Source organism: Pantherophis guttatus, chromosome 6, assembly GCF_059756535.1.
Source record: "Pantherophis guttatus breed Tessera chromosome 6, ASM5975653v1, whole genome shotgun sequence".
Classification (NCBI taxonomy): domain Eukaryota; kingdom Metazoa; phylum Chordata; class Lepidosauria; order Squamata; family Colubridae; genus Pantherophis; species Pantherophis guttatus.
Window position 1 is genome coordinate 81,194,688 of NC_142068.1, and position 22,571 is coordinate 81,217,258.

The 22,571-nt window shown below is 40.1% G+C and overlaps 1 protein-coding gene across 3 annotated transcripts in view; it reads left to right on the forward strand.

The window, feature by feature from the left end:
- CTNNA3 (catenin alpha 3) overlaps positions 1-22,571 on the forward strand; it is a 957,874-nt gene that overhangs the window by 65,542 nt on the left and 869,761 nt on the right. For all 3 annotated transcript variants that reach the window (XM_034438682.3, XM_087871803.1, XM_087871802.1), the window contains 2 exons: positions 2,760-2,926; positions 19,711-19,830. In XM_034438682.3, coding sequence (XP_034294573.2) covers positions 2,760-2,926; positions 19,711-19,830 — 287 coding nt within the window. The remainder of the gene's footprint in view (positions 1-2,759; positions 2,927-19,710; positions 19,831-22,571) is intronic.

The window sequence follows — 22,571 nt, forward strand, 5'->3', positions numbered from 1 at the left end:
GGGGGGGTGCACAGGTAGGTGCTAGGGAGGATGGGTGAGCCAGTGGGGTGGAGGGGGTGCTGTGGACAGGTGTATGCTACAGAGTTGAAGGGATCTTGTACTCCATAGCACAGTGATGGCTAACCTTTTTGCCATCGCGTGCCAAAAGCGGTGGGAGTGTGGGGTGGTCGCGCAAGTGCATGCCCACACCCATAATTCTATGCACCCTGCCCCCCCGCACAAGCATGCGTGATCCCCCCATGGTCCCCCCACTTTTGGCATGTGATGGCACAATGGGCCCGGTAGGCCCGTTTTTCACCCTCCCCAGGCTCCAGAGGCTTTCTAGGAGCCTGGGGAGGGCAAAAACAGCCTCCCCCATCCCCCCGGAGGCCCTCCAGAGGCCGGAAACAGCCCATTTGCTGACTTCCAGTGGGCCCAGAGGCCCGAAAATCAGCTGGCCAGCGTGCACATGCGTGCTGGAGCTGAGCTAGGGCAACACTCACGTGCCCACCAATATGGCTCCGTGTGCCATCTGTGGCACGCGTGCCATAGGTTCGCCATCACAGCCATAGCAGGACTCCTCAGAAGAAAAATGGCGGGAATGACTTATAGGAGTGACTTGAAAAGTTCCCTGACAGTTCCTTGTGGGAGGCTTTGCTTGTGGGATGCAGGCAGGGAAGGTTGCAAATGACGTCGGTGGGATACTTCAACCCTTGTATGTGTGAGCCGGTTGCCAAGTGCCCAAATGGGACTGCAGGGGTGCTGCCACAGCTGTAACTGTGAGAATTAATCGTAAGTGCCACTCATTCAGTGCTGTTGTGAATTTGAACGGTCGCTGAATGAATGGTTGTAACTTGAGGACTATTTAAAGAGTTCCAGTCATATGTGTGGCTTATTGTGTTACCTGGCCTATCTCAAGTTTGAATGAGCTTTTTAGATTTTGCAACAATATATTCATGGTTGAATCAGTGAGGTCCAAAGTGTTTCCTTGTGTGCCTTATCAGCAGAACTAGTCATTTTTTGAAGGTTGATAGCATTTCCTATATGCTCTCTATATTTTGAAGAGGCTCTTTATGTTGGGAGATCACTTAAACCAACCTGGCAGCTGGATTATGTTTGAGGATGACCTTCTGGAACTGGTGGCCAAGCCGAATTCAAAATTGATCATAGCTGATAATTTTAATGCCAGACATACCCCCACTGATAAAACTCTGTAATCCTATTATGATATAATTTGCACTTCTTAATCTACAAACCATGGTAATAAGGCTGCATCATTGAAATAAAAAAGGTAATTAAGTATGGAAAGTGAAGATTGATCTACCTGACTATGAAATTTGATTTCTTGGAATGGTTGCTCTGATTACCGATTGGAAATTAATACAGGATGGCAGAAGCGACAATATTACTGGTTATATATGAATATAGAATAGAATAGAATAATAAGAGTTGGAAGGGACCTTGGAGGTCTTCTAGTCAACCCCCTGGCCAGGCAGGAAACCCTACACCACTTCACACAAATGGTTATCCAACAAGTTGTTCCACTTATTAATTGTTCTAACTGTCAGGAAATTTCTCCTTAGTTCTAAATTGCTTATCTCCTTGATTAGTTTCCACCCATTCCTTCTTATTCTACCCTCAGGTGTTGAAGAATAGTTTGATTCCTTCTTCTTTGTGGCAACCCCTGAGATATTGGAACACTGTTATCATGTCTCCCCTAGTCCTTCTCTTCATCAAACTAGACATATCCAGTTCCTGCAACCATTCTTCATATGTTTTAGCCTCCACTCCCCTAATCATCTTTGTTGCTCTTCTCTGCACTCTTTCTAGAGTCTCAACATCTTTTTTATATTGTGGCGACCAAAACTGAATGCAATATTCCAATTTAGTATGCAGAATTTTAAATGCTAAGGTCAGTTCTTCCTTGGATAAGAATCATTGCCATTTTATTGTTAGAATTGCTTATAAAATATCAGTTTTCAGATTTACACACCCAGAAGACCATCTGAGTCAAGGTCCCTCAGATAAGGTGGACCAGGCAGAGCTTCTCCATATGTACCACTTTCTCTCTCTTTGGTTTCATTTGTTCCTACATGCACTTTACCATTAAACCCTTCTTCCAATCTATGACCCAATCTTCCAAAAGCCATGGTCATCATTATATGGGGTCATAGATGTTGACTTTTGGTACTTCCATTGCTCTGGTCAAAAACATCTTCCATATAACCCATGTCACATGCATTGTTCCCTACTAAAGACAAGTATAATAGTGGTCAGTGTTGGCACATTTTGGTCAACATGCTCGAAATGCACCCAGCATGTTGAGAACATGTTATTTTAAGCAAGCTAGGAACCGGGATCTAAGGACTACCTTGCAAGCTAAGATACCATTTTTTTTGCAGGATTGTGAGAGAAACCCATGAGGCTTTTCCCAAAAGCCAAGACACATAAAAGGTGACAATATGGAAACAGCCAAATATTGAATAGAGTTTTGAAATGTTATTTTATTAGCTGGAAGCACTGTTAAGAGTGAAATGCAAGAAGATAGAACACACACATTGTAGTTGTGAAACAGGATGATTTCAATTAGTTTTGGCCCCGTTTATCTATTTTACCATGGAATGAATAACTAAAGCGATGACCAAATTGGCCCTAAATTACAGGGATTTATCTGTAATGGTAGGCTGTAAATCAACTGGTATAATTCTGAATGGGATGGTCTGCCTTTGACAATTTATTACGGGCATTTGAATGACCTCACTTATATTTTTATTTTGCAGGTGAAGCTTTGAAGATAACAGCAAAAAAATTCACCGACGATCCTTGTAGTTTATCTAAAAGAGAGGCTGTTGTGCAAATAGCACGTGCTCTTTTGACTGCTGTTACCAGACTTCTTATTCTGGCAGATATGATTGATGTTTCATACCTGCTGCAACATCTGACCACAGTGAGTAGCCACCATGATCAGCAGATGGATAATATATTCCACAAGTTTCTTACTTTCTAGATGGGTGATCTATAAATAACTGTTGGATGAAAGTCCTCTATCTAGAGATGGACTAGATAGCCCATCAATCAGATGCCAAACAAACAGTCTGTCATTCACCTGTACTCTTTTTGTTGATTTAAGTTATTTAGAAATAATGTACATGCTGCCTTACCCCTTCGTGGCTGACAAAGAAGATAAGTCATTCTTGGTCTAATGCTTACATCCCAACAGAATTCAGCATAGGGAAACTGCTTCCTGAATAGCCAGAGGTGGGCTTCACATAATTGAACAACCGGTTCGCCCCAGCACTGAAAATGTGAGCATGTGTGTGCCTTCTGCGCATGCGTGCGGCTTTCTGCACATGAGCTTTGCTGGTGCACATGCTTGCACACATGCACACCAGTGGTGGGTTATTCCTGGTTCTACCCAGATTGGCGAACCGGTAGTGGCGGCGGCGGGAGGCTTGGCCCACCCATGCCAGATGCTTTTGTGCATGCACAGAAGCATTGTGTGCACGTGAGGGCATGCACATGCGCATGAGCAAACCAGTAGCGATGGGTTTTGCAACCTACTACTTATGCGCACAGCTGAAACAATGCAGCTAAATAGGACAGCATAGCTCTGGGGTAGGTGTGGGCCCCACCCGCAGGTCACAACTACCAGTTCGCCTGAACTGGTCCGAACCGGCTGAATCCCACCCCTGTGTATAACCTTGTTTTTTCCCTTATTCTTGTAATTATCCTGCTACTTTTGATTTTACAGACTGGAAAAACGTTGGAGAGGGTTTTCTTGAATTTACCAATATCTGATTTGTGGAGTAAGTGGGGTAATCTAAAGGCAGATTTAGTACTCTATAGCTCGTAGATCAAATTTGTTTCTATAAAACATACGAGGTTTTCCTTTCTTTAATATTTGTGTAGATATTGTAAGTTGTTAATATGTGTCCTTGGTAGTATCTATGGTGGAAATTAAAGGTGAGGTGCTCAGTACAGAAGATAAGATCTGAATGCTGTTTATAAATATCTCCCTCCCCCAGATGTCTTCTTCATACTTGCCTATACAATATATTGTTCAGACTCCCACAAAGGCAAGGCCAGGATAACAATGGGTATCCAGGCGAGTCACTTACTGTATCATCATCTCATCCCATTTTCAAGATAGTGTGGGGGATCCAGATAATAATTTAGAATCCCCCCTTCTTTCTGCTACTCCTTCCCTTTTTGCCCTGGATAATTGAAATCAGTTGGTAAAAGACGAAACACCTGGACCATACTTTGGGTTATAGTGCTTTGGTGGCCTTTATCAGGACGAAGAACTGCATCTAAGACCTCAAATCCATGGGAGACATCCTTCTAGTCTTTAAGGCTTAAGGTCAAACTGTTCCAAGATACTTACGTTGGATGTATTTGATTTTGATGTTATCATCTGATTTTACAGCAGTGGTATTTGTGCCGTGTGTGCCTGTCAAAATCAAAAGACGGTGCAGTGCAATCCTTATTCCTTTTGAATACATGTATTCATGTTCAAAAGCTAATGGAGAAGTCGAAGATATCTCACATGTTTTATTGTACTGTGAGTTCTACAGAGTTTGTAGGTCACTGTATATATTCTCCCCTTATTAGAGAATTTGCCAGGGAAGGCAGACAATTTTTATGTAGGGTTTCTCCTCCAGGACTCAAACCAGCTATGACGTGTGCAGTGGCAAAATTCTGTGTTGCTGCAATGTCCACAAGAAAAAAATTGATTACAGAATTATAGCTGTCAGCTTGTGCCAATTTCGTGGAGATATCTCTAACAATTTTTGGAAAATTATATTTACTCACATACGTGTCGGCTCTCCACTCACATAAATTAGGGAGTAACCCTAACTGTTTGAGAACATGTATTATCTTAACAGGGATGTTATTATCCATTATTAAAGTCAATAGTATTTTTTAATGTATTGTAAACAGTGATGTCTATTGCTGGTCTATGACCATAATAAAGTTATATTCTTATTCTTCTTCATGTTCAGGCCTTGCACCCTGAAACTCCATCTTGCTGTTTTTGCCCTCTCCTGCAGATGATCCTGCTTTGACATTTACCGTATTTTTCAGAGTATAAGATGCACTGGAGTATAAGACGCAGCTTAGCTTTTGGGGAGGAAAATAGGGGAAAAAAAATCTGCCTACCTATTCTTCTGGCTAGCATCTTTAGTCTGGTCAGCTTCAGCACATTAGTTGGCTGGTTTTTTTACCCCCTGCTTGGGGATAAAAAACAGCTTCTAAGGCACAGCTGAGAGGAAGCAGCGATGAGAAAAGCAGGCAATGAGAAAAGCAGGGGGGAGGGGGGAGATTGCTTCACTCGGCTAGCGCTTAGTTAGGGCTGAAAAAAAGCTTCTAAAGAATAGCTGAGAGTCGGAGCAAAGCATGGAGATTGCTTCACTTGCTAGTGCCTCGTTAAATGTTAAAGCACAGCGGAGAGTTGAGGGAGCAGGCAAAGCTGGGAAGATCACTCGCTAGTGCCTTGTTAGCGCCTCGTTAGGGCTGAAAAAATGCTTTGAAAAACCTGCATTCGGAGTATAAAATGCACCCAAATTTTCAGCCTCTTTTAAGGTACAACACTTAATGATAGTCATAGGGAAACAGTCAATATAAGTCTTAAGGATACCAGCAACAAGGTTACAGTCATACAGTCATAAGTGGGAGGAGGTGGGTGATAGGAACGATGAGAAGATTAATAGTAATGCAGACTTAGTAACTAGTTTGACAGTGTTGAGGGAATTATTTGTTTAGCAGAGTGATGGCGTTCGAGAAAAAACTGATCTAGTTGTTCTGGTGTGCAGACTCTATAGCGTCATTTTGAGGGTAGGAGTTGAAACAACTTATGTCCAGGATGCGAGGGGTCTGTAAATATTTTCACAGCCCTCTTTTTGACTGGTGCAGTATACAGGTCCTCAATGGAAGGCAGGTTGGTAGCCATTGTTTTTTCTGCAGTTCTAATTATCCTCTGAAGTCTGTGTCTGTCCTGTTGGGTTGCAGAACCAAACCAGACAGTTATAAAGGTGCAGATGACAGACTCAATAATTCCTCTGTAGGACTGTACCAGCAGCTCCTTGGACAGTTTGAGCTTTCTGAGTTGGCGCAGACAGCCTTTTCAAGAATAGAACTTTGTTTTCCCTACTTTTGGCAGCCATCTGAGTCAACCAGCTGTTGTACCTGGAGATGCAGCTCATGTGGACCCTCAGCATAGCATAATCACCTATTCAGCTGCTGTTTTTGTAATAGTCCCAAAAGGCTAACCAACACGAACATTTTATCTGATTTCTCTGGCATTGTATTCATTCACAAAGCATGTGAGGTACTCACCAATACATCATCCTGATATGTTTCCCCTAAGTGTTGTATATTTTCCCCTCCAGATTCCTTTTTAGGTGGTTCTTTTAGAAGATTAGCACTTCTGTGCACCTACCAGATAAAATCTACTTAAGTCTCACCTACAATTGTGAGATGTTAGGCAAAATGAGGTCATATCTTCTTTTTTATCCTCACATTCTCCATCTTATAGGCATAGTTTTAAAATCAAATGTTGCTTGGCTTTTTGAGTATCTTTTTAAAAAATTGGTCTGCCTTCACAACAGTCGTCATTCCAACTTGTGAACTTGTAAATTACCTGCTTCTTTCTTTCCCTCCTCTGCTGATAGACTTGATCGTCTAGATTTATGTTATTTAATTTATTTCCTGACTCCATCAATCAGCTTCAATCCAGACGCTTCAAATCTTTGATCACTGGAGTCTGTGGATCACATGATCCATCAATACGTTTCTATGGCGAAATCTGAAAAGCACCTCATCAATTCTGTATTATCACTAGCAAATGTTCTTGAAAATAACAATATGTTGAAAAAAATGTTTCAACCGAAACAGCAGTCTTTCTGATGCTGTAAAAAAGTAATTTCATATAAATGTAGGCATAAATGTACATTTTTGGCAGGTTTTTTTTACTATATCTTTTTTTCACAGATGCCAAGAAAGTTATACTGTTAGTGTGTCTTCTTTTCCACCCCATTTGTTCTCCTTTTCAATTTTTTATGTCCTCCTTTCCCTGCTCAGGACACTGGTTACCCTAGTCTCAATATGCTCTACTTCTAACTGGTGAGAGTTCTAGACCCACACATTGGTGGCAATGGTGGGTTTCATGTTATGTTACTACTGGTTCACCGCATGTGCATGCGTGCTCACTTCGTGCACATGCATGGCTGGTTTGCACACACGCCTGCCTTCCATACATGTGCTTTGCTTGTGCATGTGCCTTCCGTGCATGCATCCAGCCTCAAAAACTTGCCTAAATAGGATGGCATAGAGCCAGGGTGGGTGGGCATGTGGGTGGGCACATGGGCGGGCCCACCTGCAATTTCCGCTACCAGTTCAGGCAAACCGGTCCAAACCGGCTGAATACCACCTCTGATAGGTGGCCAGAGTTCACCTATGTCATCCAAAGAATGCCAAGAGTGTCACAGTTTTTTGTTAGCTCAAGAAAATGAAAAACCAACAAAGAAATCTTGTGGCACCACAAAAGTTAATTTCTGAAAAAGCAAAAAGCAATGAGCTCTGAGATTGGGGGAAAGAAAATTTGCAGGCTGCAGATGAACGTGTGTTATGCATGTGGAAACATTAGAAACATGTTTTTAATAGGTAAACTTCATTTTTGAGCAGGCATTTACTAAACTTAACATGGCTGCAGTTGGAGCCTGCAGTTGTAGTAATATAAGTTGCAAAAGTAAATAAATAAGGCAACCTCTTTAATAATTTCTACTCCTTTCCCATTAATGCCTATGAATAGGTAATACTATATGTTACCTATAAAGTCAAAATAGTGCAAGAAGTAGTATTCCTTATGACATTCTATGGAAGCAAAAGTTGGACTTTGAAGAAGCAGGATAGAAACAGTATTGATGATTTTGAACGTTGGTGTTGAAGACTGCCGAGAATACCATGGACAGCCAAGAAAACAAATCATTGGATCAAATGACCAAATGATCCTTTTTTGAATATAGTATGCAACTACCTAACTGACTGGAGAACGTTTAATGTTAGGAAAGATGGAAGAAAAGAGATGGATGAACTCAGTTATAATGGCAATTTGAAGACCAGGTTAGATATGGTTCATCAGGGAGAAAATCTATCTTTATGGTTACTAGGAGTTGATAGCAACTTAATGTCACATAATCATCAATCATTCAATATTGAAAATATTCAATTTCGTTGTGCACTCAAGACCCTGTTGTTCCGCCAGGCTGGGCTATCAACATAACAATTTTAAATTGGGTTTTAAATTCCTGGGGTTTTAAATTGAGCCAAATTCATTTAATAATTTTAAATTATTTTAACTGATGTTGTCTTGTGTTTTTAATAGGCTGTACACCACCCTGAGTCCTTCGGGAGAAGGGCAGTATAGAAATAAAATTATTCTATTCTATTCTAATATTGTATATGACATAATTGCTCCCGTTGACCTCAAGACAGTTTGAAATTTATACATTGCACTAGATTATAAGGTAATTTGGGGTATTGTGTAAACTCAGGCACACATAGATGATATAGAAATTGTTCTTTATGGCTTTATGTGTTGGATAAATTCAACTAATTGTGGTTTCTTCAATAAACCATAGTTAAAAGATCCATGAGTAAAGTACCTACAGTTTTCCTTACTCCAGTTTAATACCAGGCTTGGTTGACAGAATGATTACTATTTACCGTAATTTGGTTTTGATAAAATTTAGTTTTATACTATACAAAGTTGGAAACAAATAAAATTTAGCCACTCATGTCACTTTTTAGACAATCAATTGAAGAAAAACACTGCTTGGGTATGAAAATCTCAATTTAGTAGGGAGGCTAAATTATCCGAGTGTTTGACTACCATTTTTTCCTCCTAAATTTCTCGACAAATTAACTTATTTGCCAAAATCGTGTGGTGTAATTTTTAATAATCTTTCAAATCATATAGATACCCCATAGACTATAATTTCATGCACTGCATCTTTCAGTCCAGATTGGATATGTGTTGGATATCAAAAAAGATAAATAGTTTGCTAAAACCCATTTAAGGGTTTGGTTCTTACGTCCGCACATTTTAGACATTTACCAAATCTCTTCCTTGATCAGCAGTTTCATTTTGTAGTGAACAACATAACCTTTAAAATTAATTTTGGCTCAGTGATCAAACTTTCCATTTTATCCTATGAAAATTGCAAAACCCCTGAGCCGTGGAGCTGGGAACTGCAGAAGCTCCTCATTTCTTCTCCGATGATTAATGATAGGTCTTCCAGCTAAGATCTTTGTGAAGAAGTGCTATTGCTATAATATATTGGCGCCACTATTGTATTAGAACACACTTCGGGGAAAGGTTTACAGGCACATACGAGATATATTGTCTTTTTAATTGATGAGCACCAGCAAACATTCTGAGAGAGATGCTACAAAAATGGCTGTCGGTATTCAGGGTTTCGGAAAAACACTGCTGAAAAATCAAATGCTTTGCTTTTTTTGGGTGGGTGGGTGGGTGGGAGGAATCAGGACAGCAGTTAAGAATATTTCAGTTGCTGCGGGGAGCTCTAAAATATAATCATGAAAGTTAAAGACCCTGGAGGGAGACCCAGAAAAAATGCTAAGATGGAACTCATTAGAGATTTCAATTATATTACAGTTTGGCCTTGGATGGCAGTAACTAAGATGCCATTAGAGCTTGGTGGTGATTCAACACTACATGCTAGAGTTACTCTGGAAGCCTTGGCTATTTTCTATTAAGTACAATAATTTAAAAAGTGCTTTTGGAAGATAAAATAAGAAGGCTTGAGTAGTAGGAAACATCCACCCAGAGACAAAAATATAATACATAAATATATACACACAGTTCTTTACACAAAGCTCAGAAATCTGCTGGGCTCTGTAGGAGAAGATTACAGAGCTGTCTAACATTCTCTAGAAGGATACCCACACAATAACACACAAAAAATTGAGGGTCCCCCCCCCTCCCTGCCAATGGTATATTTTTAGAAAATGGAAAAAAGGAGAAGATATGTACATACGTATTTCTGAAAGATTTGCTGAATGTTTTCAATAATTTTCACAGTTTCTAACGATCTAAATAATAAGGGAACTGAAAGCATTTTAGAAACACTGAGAGCCCGCAGAATTACTTAAGATTGGTGATTATTACTGTAAAAGGCATGGTAGCAATACAGATTTATTATTCCAAATAGAAGCATTAGTTCTAAAAAAAAAAATAGTACAATAGGGATGCTTCTTGATAGAAGATTCCTATGGTTCCCCCTATCCTGATCAAAGAAATTACTTTGTAAGTTTTACAAACTAATTTTTTTGTTAGATGGGGTGGTTGACTTTTGGATTTTTTTGTGAGTGGCGTACTTGACTGTTTTCTTTCACTTTGTAACTGGCATTCCAGGCAATTTTCTGAAATAAGGATTTGGAATTGTTGGCAGAATACGGTTCCCATGAAATATTGCTATCTTATTGCATCAAGGCCCCCTAGTTATGTGCCAGCAGTTGATTGATTTGGTTGGCTTTATTCATTTGGAAGTTCCTCTTCCAGGCTGTTTTGCTAACCCTGGAGGTTTAATAAAAAACGTAATATTGAAAGAATTAGAATTGTTAAAAAGCTTCATGAATCTCTATTGCATCCCATTGTTTCTAGCATCCTATTAGATTCTGGCAGCATTTCTCAATTTTAGCAGCTTTAAGAGGGGCGGACTTCAACTCCCAGAATTCCCCAGCCAGAATGCCCCACTCCTCTTAAAACTGCCAAGACTGAGAAACAGCCTTTTCCTTTTGGCTTTTATACACCACTTGTTTGATTAGACAGAAAAAGCAAAACATCAGAGAATGACCAATGACAGCCTCAGATAGAAGGGATGTTAGGATACAGTGGTGCCTGTCTCTTGAAGGACAATATCAAGGATTGCCCACAATTTATTTCTGGATGGCCAGACTAGCTTGATGCTGGGAATTTAATTTTTGTTTCAATAGTGGTATAACTGATACTTTCCTTCTCATTGCAAGCTCCATTTTCTGCTGAAACATCAGTTTATTGCCATTCACAGTAATGTTCTTCTCTATCAACTTCAGCCTGCTAGAATTCGGAATATTCTTGTTTTTTTATAGGGCGTTTATTTTTCTGTCGTGATATTCTCAACAGAGTATACAAATAACAAGCTTTCATTTTTTTCCCCAAAAGTCAATACTCTCAAGTCTTTCGAACTCCACATTTTTATTAAAGATAAAGTTTTGATCAAGCATTATGTGTCAAGCGGGGAATTCGGGAAATTCAGGCAGTTCAAGTGTACGTAAGAGTTTATTGCAAGTTTAAGCTCTCTACAAGAATCTGAACTACTAATGGTTAAAGCAAAGCAAATTGGCGGTGGATAAGAGTCAATGGAATTCAAGGTGGGCTGGATTTAGGTCTCTTGTGGGTGTGAAGGGACTCGAGGTTGATGATGTGTTTATTTATTTATTTATTTATAATTTATATTTATAATTAGACTTCTATACCGCCCTTCTCCCGAAGGACTCAGGGCGGTGTACAGCCATATTAAAACACATAGATTTACAAAATTTAAAACCAATTAAAATCAAATATATAAAATTTGGCTCAAAAATTAAAACGCACCTACACCCCTTATAAAATTCCTATTAAGCCAGTCCGGCTTGCTGGAACAGAAAGGTCTTCAGGGCGCGGCGAAAGGTACGCAGGTCGGGGCTAAGATGAAGCTCTAGGGGGAGCTCATTCCAGAGAGCTGGTGCCCCCACAGAGAAGACTCTCCCCCTGGGTGTCACCAGTCGACATTGTTTGGCCGATGGCACCCTGAGGAGCCCCTCTCTGTGGGAGCGTATTGGCCGGTGGGAGGCTGTTGGTGGCAGAAGGCGGTCTCGTATATACCCTGGTCCTAAGCCATGGGGCGCTTTAAAGGTGGTAACTAATACCTTGAATCGCACTCGGAAGACCACCAGGAGCCAGTGCAGCTCGCAACCAAGATAGCCAAAATAAGTCTGTTTCCCACAAGAAGCTATTTTTATAATTAATTCCAATCGCTTATACTAAAAGTTAATGTTAGCAATTTATTTGGACTCTTAATCCATCTATAACTTTCTTAGATCAAAATTTTATTTAGCTTCTTGCTGTTTGTTTCAATTTTCTTTGAGGTTCTTAATCTTATAATCTATTTTTCTTTTGAAGATAAATTCACGCCATGAAGACTTGAGATGTCTTTAGTTACCATATTTTTCCATGTACAAGACGCTACTTTTTCTTTAAAATATTTACTTGAAAATTGAGCTGCGTCTTATACACAGGAGGCCAAGGAGAAGGCGGCACATGCCGGGTGAGCCTCTATCTTATATGCAGCTCTTATCATTCCTCTCTATTGTTAGTTGTTTCCTGTATCACATTGCCACTCTAGGTTTCATCTCTATTGTTCCTGTGATGCATTTCCTGTTCTTGTTGTATTGCTCACGCTAACAAGATGCTTCTGGGCAGTGATGGCTTATAGTGTGCTTACTACAAGAAACTACATGGGGGTATCTTATACATGGAAAAATATGGTACTTCACTCCCAACCCTCTTAGGTACTTACTTACTTACTTACTTACTTTTTTATTTTTATTTTTATTTTTATTTTTATTTTTATTTTTATTTTTATTTTTATTTTTATTTTTATTTTTATTTTTATTTCTATATCTATATCTATATCTCTTTATTTATTTATTTATTTATTATTTATTTATTTATTTAGCTAGCTAGCTAGCTACTGAGCGTATGCCAAATGCATGAACTTATAGTAGTTCAAATGTTAATGTCCAGTCCACCCAGCCATTCAAGGACAGGGTGGTCTAGGTTGAAAAAAATCAGACCTTGGGCCGATGTAAGCTCTTGATGGACACTCGGATACAATATGGTGGATGTTTTGTTGAGGAGCACCACAGTCACACTGAGGGGTAGAGACAAGACCCCACTTAAACAATGAGTCCTGGCAGACACCATATTGGGTACAGATCCTGTTCAGAGTTGACCAATGCTGGTGAGGAAGGTCACCGGGCATCTTTTGTGTAGGGTCATCTACGTAACTGCCTGTATCTGGGTGTTCACCAGCCCATTTGGCTTTCCACTGTGTGTTGATGTCAAAGTTGTTAGAATGCCAGAGAGGGCTACCTGGATTTAAGATTGCCAATTGATAGATGAGGAAGATCAGCGTTAGGTACAGTACATAATGGCAGTAGAATAGAGATGGAAAGTAGGAGACCAGGTGACTCCTCATCTGTTCTGTGCTATTAAAAAAGTATTTGGTGGAAGAGAATAATTTAGCCAAGGGTGGTAATGGTTTTCTGAGATTTGTGTGCTACATACTCTAAGGGGCTGTGGGAATAATCTTGGGGGATGGGAGTAATAGCAAACTGTCAGGCGTGCCTCCGTTCAAAACTCAAGAAAGAAAAACCCCAACTCCATGTTTGTAGAGAAAGGTACTTTTACTGAGCATGAACTGAACGCAACGAAAGGAAAGCAAGATCTGAGGCAATAGCAAAAGCAGGTATATACAAAAGTATGAAGGCTATTGCTTAATGCATTGTAAGCCGCCCTGAGTCTCCGGAGAAGGGCAGCATATAAATCGAACCAATAAATAAATAAATAAATAAATAGGCGCGAAAATTACATATTGAACGTAATCCCTTCCCCCCAAGGACCCTGGCTGAATGTCCAATCCCCAGCCCCCCAAGGCGTCATGTGAGGTGCATCTTCAGATGGTCCCATCCCTCTGGTATGCCAGAATGGTTGACTTTGACGGACTATCAGCAACTCCATTCAGCTGCACCGAAGACGATGAGAATATTCCTGCCTTTCACTCCCTTTCACGAGACATCTCCACCAGCTCACTTCCCCCTCCCAAATATCTATACATCCGCCCCAGGGGTGGGTTCTACTTACCTTTACTACCGGTTCGCAACTGGGCCATGCGCACGCTCTTTTGCGCATGCGCAGAAGCTTCTGCACATGCACAGAAGCATTCTGATGACGTCGGGGTCGGTGGGCGGAGCCTCCTGCCAGGCCTGGAGACCCCTGTCCTAGATAATGGTTAGAGAAGAGATACATTAGTCCATAGAATGAATGAGCTGATATATCTCAGTCTCAGTGTCTCAGAAGGGACCCTCCCTAGTTTTCCGCTAAATAAAAGTAAAGGTGGGGAGAAGGCCTTTCAGATCTTTTTTTATTACAACCTGTAGATTATAAAGAGGTAGGATTAGTACTTGTGGATTTGGTTTCCGGTCTAGACTACCTTGAAGGGCTGACACAGACTGGCTATAGGATCAGAGGACAAGTTCACAGCGTTATACCCAAGTGGTTCTACCCATAAAATTCTCAAGGAAATCCATCCTCCCTCAGGGCGGTGTTCCTCAACCTTGGCAACTTTAAGTTGTATGGACGTCTGGGAATTGAAGCCCACATATCGTACAGTTGCCAAAATTGAGAAATGCTGCCCCAGAGAATAGGTAGGGTTCCAGATCATCCTTTGACGGGGAATGTGAAAAGAGCCCCTCTCAAGCTGCCCACTGCTTTACCTCACCTTACACACCCCTCCCCAGATTCTGCTAGGCTGCTATTTATACGAGGGAGAGAGCTTTTTAAAAAAACTAAATAATAATAATAATAATAATAATAATAATAATAATAATAATAATAATAATAATAATAATAATAATAATAGTTTTATTTATATACCGCCCTTCTCCCGAAGGACTCGGGGCGGTGTACAGCCAAGATTAAAAACATAAATATACAATATCACAGTTAAAATTAATTAAAATCATTAAATAGTTTTGGCCAAATTTTAAAACCCAATATTAAAACCCAATTTAAAATCATTCAGTTAGACAGCCCCGCCTGTCGGAACAGTAGGGTCTTGAGGGCACAGCGAAAGACCCGGAGGTCAGAGATGTTACGAATATCCGGGGGCAATTCATTGCAAAGGACAGGAGCTCCGACATAGAAGGCTCTCCTCCTGGGTATCGCCAGCCGACATAACTTGGCCGACGGTATCCTCATGGACACGTTAAACCTTGTATAGCAATTGTAAGCCAAGGATTGTAGGATAGCGGACTGAGTTCTAGTCTCATTTTAGGCATGAAAGCTGATTGGGTGACTTAGGGCCAGTCATTCTCTCTCAGTCCAACCTACCTCACAGGGCTGTTGTTGTAGGGAAAATAGGAGGAAGGAGTATTAGGTATATTTGCCACTTCCAGTTACTTATAAAGTAATAAAGGGAGGATAAAAATATAATAAATAATAAAATTGCATGAATTAATATGCAGGTATTGTCAGTTCATCAGAGCAGAAAGAAGAGCAGATTACCTGAGACCTGGCTGTCTCTTGAATGAGACAGCTAGAACAGTATGTACTAAAAGTGGAAAAATATTTTGCTAGAGCAATATTTCTGAAGGTATGATTTGAGGAGTTCTGGGGATTCCCCAAGACCCTCTCAGCTGCTTACAAAATCAAATTGATTTGCCAGCCTACGCTGAAAAATAATGCAATATTAAAATCCCATCAAACAATTGTGAGAAGGGGTAGAAGCAGCGAATGCATCCATTTTAATTTTTAATGCAGCAGATATCAATAAATATAATCCATATAAACAAAAACTCTTTTGGGGGTCCTCCATAATTTTTAAAAGTAGCGAGGGAGAAATAAATTTTAGAAGCACTATGCCATAAAACCAAACATATATTTTGAAGCTTATTTTTTTATTCGATGAAGATAACAATGATTAAAGATGAATCCTGTTTTTCAGTTTATATAAGTTATCTTTTCAGTAGCCTTCCCACTGTGGAGGGTTGCTAGATCTTTGGACCTCAACCCCCATAATTCTCCACTCAGCCTGACTATTGAGGACACACATTGAGTGTCTTGGCTGAAGAGGCATGCATTACACTCATTCTTTACTATTTCTCCTAGAGTTCAAGGCCCTCCTTCATTTTCCCCTGATAACAGTCCAAATACTGAGGATACAATTAACTTGGGGCTCTGTAGTCCCATCCCAGCATTTTAAGCAGTGGTGGGATTCAATTTTCTTTATTGCTGGTTCTGTGGGTGTGGCTTGGTGGGCATGGCAGGGGAAGGATATTGCAAAATCTCCATTCCCACTCCACTCTGGGGCCAGCCAGAGGTGGTATTTGCCGGTTGTCCGAACTACTCAAAATTTCTGCTACCGGTTCTCCAGAACCTGTCAGAACCTGCTGAATTTCACCCCTGATTTTAAGCCTACTGTTTCTCAGCTGGTTTATATGGAGGTGTTTGGTCATTTTTGGATTTACAAAGGAGTCTTGTGAAGTTGATTGGGATAAGAGCTACTAAATGGCCCAAATTCATTCATGTGCATTTTGAAATTATGCATCTCCAGAACCTTGGTTTAGGGCTTGAACTACATCTGACATCTCTATACTTGGTAACTTTAAGGCTTGTGGACTTCAATTCCCAGAATTTCCCAGCCAGCATGGCTGACTGGGGAATTCTGGGAATTGAAGTCCAGAAGTTTAAAGACCCCTGAATTACATCATGTTTGCATTCTCATAATAGGCTGGACCCAAATACAATCTGAACACTTTACTTCCCCCTTAATCTGAAATGTTGGACTACACACAAATCCCAGTGCCTTTTCTCTAACGCAGGGGTGTCAAACTGGATTTCTTCGAGGGCTGGATCAACATTGTAGTTCTCCTCCATGGGCCAGCCGGGGCGGAGGGGGGGGACTCCTACAGCACCTGGCCAGCCAACACAGGGTGTGTGTGTGTGTGTGGGTGAGCATGGCCTGAATGGCCTCCTGTAGCACTTTGCCAGCCTAAACCCCCATTCCCCAATTTGGCCGGCAGAGTGCTGCAGGAGGCCGTCCAGCCCAAAAATGGGTGCAGGGGGCCCCATGTGCGCCCCCCGCACTCTGTTTTGGCTGCCAGAGGCACCGCAGGCCGGTCCTTTGCTATTTTTAGCCTAGCCCCATGGGCCAGATTTAAGCACCCTGCAGGGCCCGCGGATCTTGAGTTTGACACCCACGCTCTAAGGATTTACCCTGGTGTACATATTATGATAAAACTTTCTTGCCTTGAAAAGCTAAAAAGGCCATTCAGGACTCAAATGCTTATATTCATTCAGAAAATGTTGAACCTCAATATACAATCAAGACCAGAGACATTTCTACTACGGCTGATGGATAAAACTTTGGAAAATGCGCATTGCATTCTGTTCCTACCTATGACAATGGCATGAGAACTTTTATATGACCAATGGTGGAAAGACTCAGTATCATCTACAAAGGAAGAATGGTTGGTAAAGCTGATGGAGATGACTGAGATGGCAAAACTGACAACTTTGATTAAAGAAAAGATATTGACTAACTCTACTGCAAGTTGGAAGCCCCTTTTGGGGCTTTCTTTGCGAACCAGAAAAAAAAAGTGAAATTATGATATGTGGGTTATAATCTATATTAATAGATTATATTTTGAAAATGGATGTTATGTTGTAGCCATGGAGCAAGAGTTGAAAGTAAAATTTATTTATATGTGCTATAAATTGGAAGTTGTTCCTTTTTATGTAATGCTACTTCTATATATTTTTTTTATTTTGCTGCATTTCTGTCTGTTATTTCTCTCTTTTCTGTTCTCTTTTTCGATTAGTAGTTCTTGTTAGTTTTTAATCTTTCTACCTTAAAATTTAATAAAATCGTTATTAAAAAAACAACCCTTTGCTGCCTATAACCATCTGCTGCATTTGGAACATCAGAGAAGTAACGGTTTATGCTCTGCCAGCAGGTATTATATCATGCGGAGAAATTCTGGAATTTGTGTTTTGAATGTCGCCAATCGAACAGGTGGATGAAAATAAAAAGAACGCTATAGCAAAGAAAAGCACTGAACTAAGACTAACCTGAAAAACAACCTTTCATTGTTATTGATAGTCAGTTCTGGCATAATCTTGTGCTTTAATAAAAGGGATTATGGAGTTATTCAGAGAGGAGAGATCCAAGTGAAAACATTTCCATAAAAATAGGTCCGCCCTTAAAATAGGTGTTCATTGCTAATGTTGGTTTGGGTCATATTCATGGCATTACCTGTCATGTGACTGAAGATTTCCATGACATTATTTACCTCAGTATCAATAAAATTGACTGCATGTACAGTTTTGCTCTCATAGGTAAGCTATGAGATGATGACCCAAGTGCATTGCATTGCTGCTGGTGCTTGAATGGAAAATTAGTGTCAACCTTTTCAACTGAGTATGAGCCCGACCAGGAACACTCACAGGCAGGTCAAAAAAGTCAAGATGGTGGCTGCAACCACATGGATGAAATACATAGTTTATATAAGAAAAAAGGGACATGGCTTCATTTGCCTGGTCACTGCCACCATATTGACTTTTTAAAATCCTTGTGGATATCTGAGAACCCAGCTGAGGGTCCTGTAAAGCATTGCATGAACTTTGATATGGCTCCAGTGTTTCTCCCTTGAAGTAGCTGCTTTTCTTTTTTTGAAATAATGAGAATTTAGAAATCCTCCCCTCCCCCCAAATTTCACTTCTCCATGATTTTGAATTCCAGAAAAGTATAACTGAAGGGAAAGCAATCATTCTCATCCTCCCTGACTGCATTCACATATTCTCCATGGTTTTCCACTTGACTACCAGCTCCTGGCTTTGGACTCTGACATGCTGGGAGGACGGTGAATTTGGAACTACCAGCTTCATGTTGTTGGAAGAAATGTCCTTCTGGGTTCAGGTCCAAGTGGGGAGAAAGATACCGGAAACATGGTAGCTGCTGGGAAAGATGGTTTTAATGGTGGACAGGATCACATGCCTTGAAGATCTTGGCTGAAGAAAAAAAGGGAGGAGATGTTGAGAGTGCCTGAGTTTTATACCCTCTCTGGGCTTTTGAATTTGAGCTTGTATTCTGATTGGTTGTCAGACTCCCATGGAACCATGCAGGGGTAACTTTGTAGGTTGTCTTTTGAATCCCAGGCTTGGTTGAGCCTTGCTGGGTGATGATGTAACGAAAGGGGCTTTGAGATTCCTATTATGGCTCTGCCTGAAGGAGGTAGATCTTTGTTATGGAGAATAGACTGGCCTAGGCTTTAATGGCCCATTGACAAAGGTGTGTGTGTGGGGTGTGTGGTAAGTTTCAGCCTCCCTTTTAGGAGAAATATTCTGCCCTTTTAATATTTCCTAAAATATCTCATTTTCCTAGGAGAGGGGCGGGTGCTAATTTCCTACAATGTCATGCAAGACAAATGCGGAAGGAGTTTCCATTGTTTCTTCAACTGCTTTTGCTGATAGAAGGAGCCAAAGTGGAATGGTTTGGTGATGTCTACATGGTCCTTCATGTTAGGGCAGAATTTCGGCTGTCTGTGACATGCACGTTGTGATATATATTTATATATATATATATATATATAGAAATCCAATATAAAATAAAATAAATAAAATAAATATGCAAATCTGGAGAAAGACAGGTTTTGAGTCTTGTAATGCCATCTAGCCATCTAATGATGATGACAAAAGAGGAAGGCTTTGGGAAATGTATTTTCCTCCCAGTAGTGTAACTCAGGGATAACAAGATGCTAATTCAAATGCTGTGCAAAGAACTGATTTTAGGGAGTTTATTCCTAGACAAATTCAGATGTTCTTTTTCCCTATTTCTTATATGGCTGCAGGTACAGCGAATGCTTATGTCTCTTCGAAATGTATCCAGTAAATCAGAACTGCAGAAAACATATCAACATCTTCAGAAAGAACTGAAGAAGCTGGACCATTTGGCATTTAAGCGACAACAGGTAAGAAATGAAAGAATATTAGTAAGATCACCCATCTAGGTTTCTTTTTCAAGTGGATCTTCTTTGAAATAATGTGCAAAAGGCAGCAGTCAAAAAAGAAATGAGTGGAAGGTCATGATTTAAGGCTCAGTTTGGAAACAGCTACTGTACACAACTGTTTTTCAATGAATCTTTGTGTGCTGCCAAATTATATCTAAATATCTTAGGTACGATGAGCTTTTAAGGTTTTGTTGTTGTTAGTTGCAAAGTTGTATCCGACCCATCGGCACCCCATGGACAACGTTCCTCCAGGCCTTCCTGTCCTCTACCATCCTCTGGAGTCTATTTAAGCTCACACCAACTGCTTCAGTGACTCCATCCAGCCACCTCGTTCTCTGTCGTCCCCTTCTTCTTTTGCCCTCAATCTTTCCCAGCATTAGGCTCTTCTCCAGTGAGTCCTTCCTTCTCATTAGGTGACCAAAGTATTTGAGTTTCCTCTTCCGGATCTGGCCTTCTAAAGAGCAGTCAGGGTTGATTTCCTCTGGGACTGACCGGTTTGATCGCCTTGCAGTCCAAGGGACTCGCAGGAGTCTTCTTTCTCCAGCACCATAGTTCAAAGGCCTCAATTCTTTGGCGCTCAGCCTTTCTTATGGTCCAACTTTCACAGCCATATATTGCAACTGGGAAAACCATAGCCTTGACTATATGGCTTTTAAGGTAAGGCTATGCAAAATAAATGGATAAATCTTATTTTGATATGAGTAGGCAACTAATTTCTACATTGTTTTGATCGGTAACCTTTTTGATAATAAGAAACAAAAGAAACATTCAGTAATTTTAACTAATTTTACTTAAAAAAATATTTCCACTTAGTGGCTATTCCCCATGGACTTTTTATTTTAAAGGATGTCCTTAATTGCAAAAAAGAGTTTCCTAATTAAATGTTCAGCATTATTTCTGGTTTAAATATGATATTTTTAAATAAGTTATCAATAAAGTGTTTGCTTTTTATTAACTCTCCATTCGGTTATGGTGCTTTTTCTGGGGGATTATTTTAATTCTATGGAATAAGTCATTTTAGTGAACCCATTTTGTTCAGTGTTTTTCAAACTGGATTTCCAGTCCCACATGGAGATCTTAAGGTCAAGTGGGAGCCAGTTTGTCTAGTGATTAAGGTCCCAGGCTAGAAATCAGGAGACTGTGAGGTCTACTCCTGCCTTAGGCCCAGCCAGGGATAGGAAGTAGGTCAAGGTCTCTTAGCTCTAGGAAGCAGGCAATGGCAAACTATTTCTGAAATATTGACCAGAAAACTGCAGGGATTTGTCCAGGCACTCACGAGGAGTCAACATTGACTTGAAGGTGTGTGTGCACCAGTGGTGGGTTTCAAATTTTTTTACTACCTGTCCTGTAGGTGTGGCTTGATGGGCGTGGCATGGCTTGGTGGGTGTGGCTTGGTGGACGTGGCAGGGAAAGGATACTGTAAAATCTCCATTCCCACCCCACTCCAGGGAAAGGATACTATAAAATCTCAATTCCCACCCCACTCCAGGGGAAGGTTACTACAAAATCCCCATTTCCTCCTGATCAACTGGGACTCAGGAGGCAGAGAATAGATGGGGGTGGGGCCAGTCAGAATAATTACTACCGGTTCCCCAAACTACTCAAAAATTCCGCTACTGGTTCTCCAGAACCTGCTGAAACCCACCTCTGCCTTCCCCAAAAGCTGGAGAGAGAGCAAGTTAAAGATGAGATGAACAGAAATATGGATATATCTATTTTGAATGCTTCACCTTGCATATCGTGATAGACAGTTGGTTCCATGGCTGAAAAGGCTGATGAGAAGAGAAATGGAAAAAGAATGTGGGAACTAATTCAGTTTTGCAATAAATGAATTATACTCTAGTGTTGCCTAAACTGAATTCATATTCTAGAAAATTACTGCAGTTCTAGAATATGGAGTAAATAAGATATGTGCTACTGGTATTGTATAGGAGGCACAACATGCCTCTTATAAAAAGAATATGAGAAGAATAATGCTATAAGTATTACAAAGGGCACCAGATCAATTGTTCAGACCATTAAAAAAAAAAACATTTATTAGCTAGAATTATAAGGTCACCAACTCAAACAATGTAATCATAAGAAATGATGAACACTATTGTTTAATATCTCTGAAAGATAGCAATTTGGGAAGGCTATTTTATAAGAATAGTTACAAATATGTCTTTATAATATGATATTGCTACAGAAATTCATTTTGCTGTTCTCATCTAATCCATTTCACAGTTTATATAAAGTGCATGTTTTGAATGCTGCATGGTTTTTCATCACAGTTTATGAAAATGTTAGTGTTTATGTAAAAACCCAGAAAGTGATTAATAACAGTACAAAGAAAAAAGGGGATTTTACAAGTACATAATAAATTAATGGCATATGGTTGCTGGGATAGACTTTAAATTGTGCTTACTACTATAACAAAGAAGCATTTTGTGAAACTGCTGTTTGCTCACAATCTATAATTGGAGTTTGGAAATATGATTTGATATCCTTGTAGGCAACATTGAAGAAAAATGGCCATTTATTCATACCGTAAGAGATAATAAGGCAAGGACTGTTAAAATCAGTGCTTTAAAAATAAGCTTTGCAAGGCTATTATTTGCATCTTCAAGAATTAAACAAGATTCTGTGTTACTCCCACCAAGAAATATAACAAGAATTATATTTCCCAACTAATTTGATTGGAAAGAGGCATTTCTAAGATG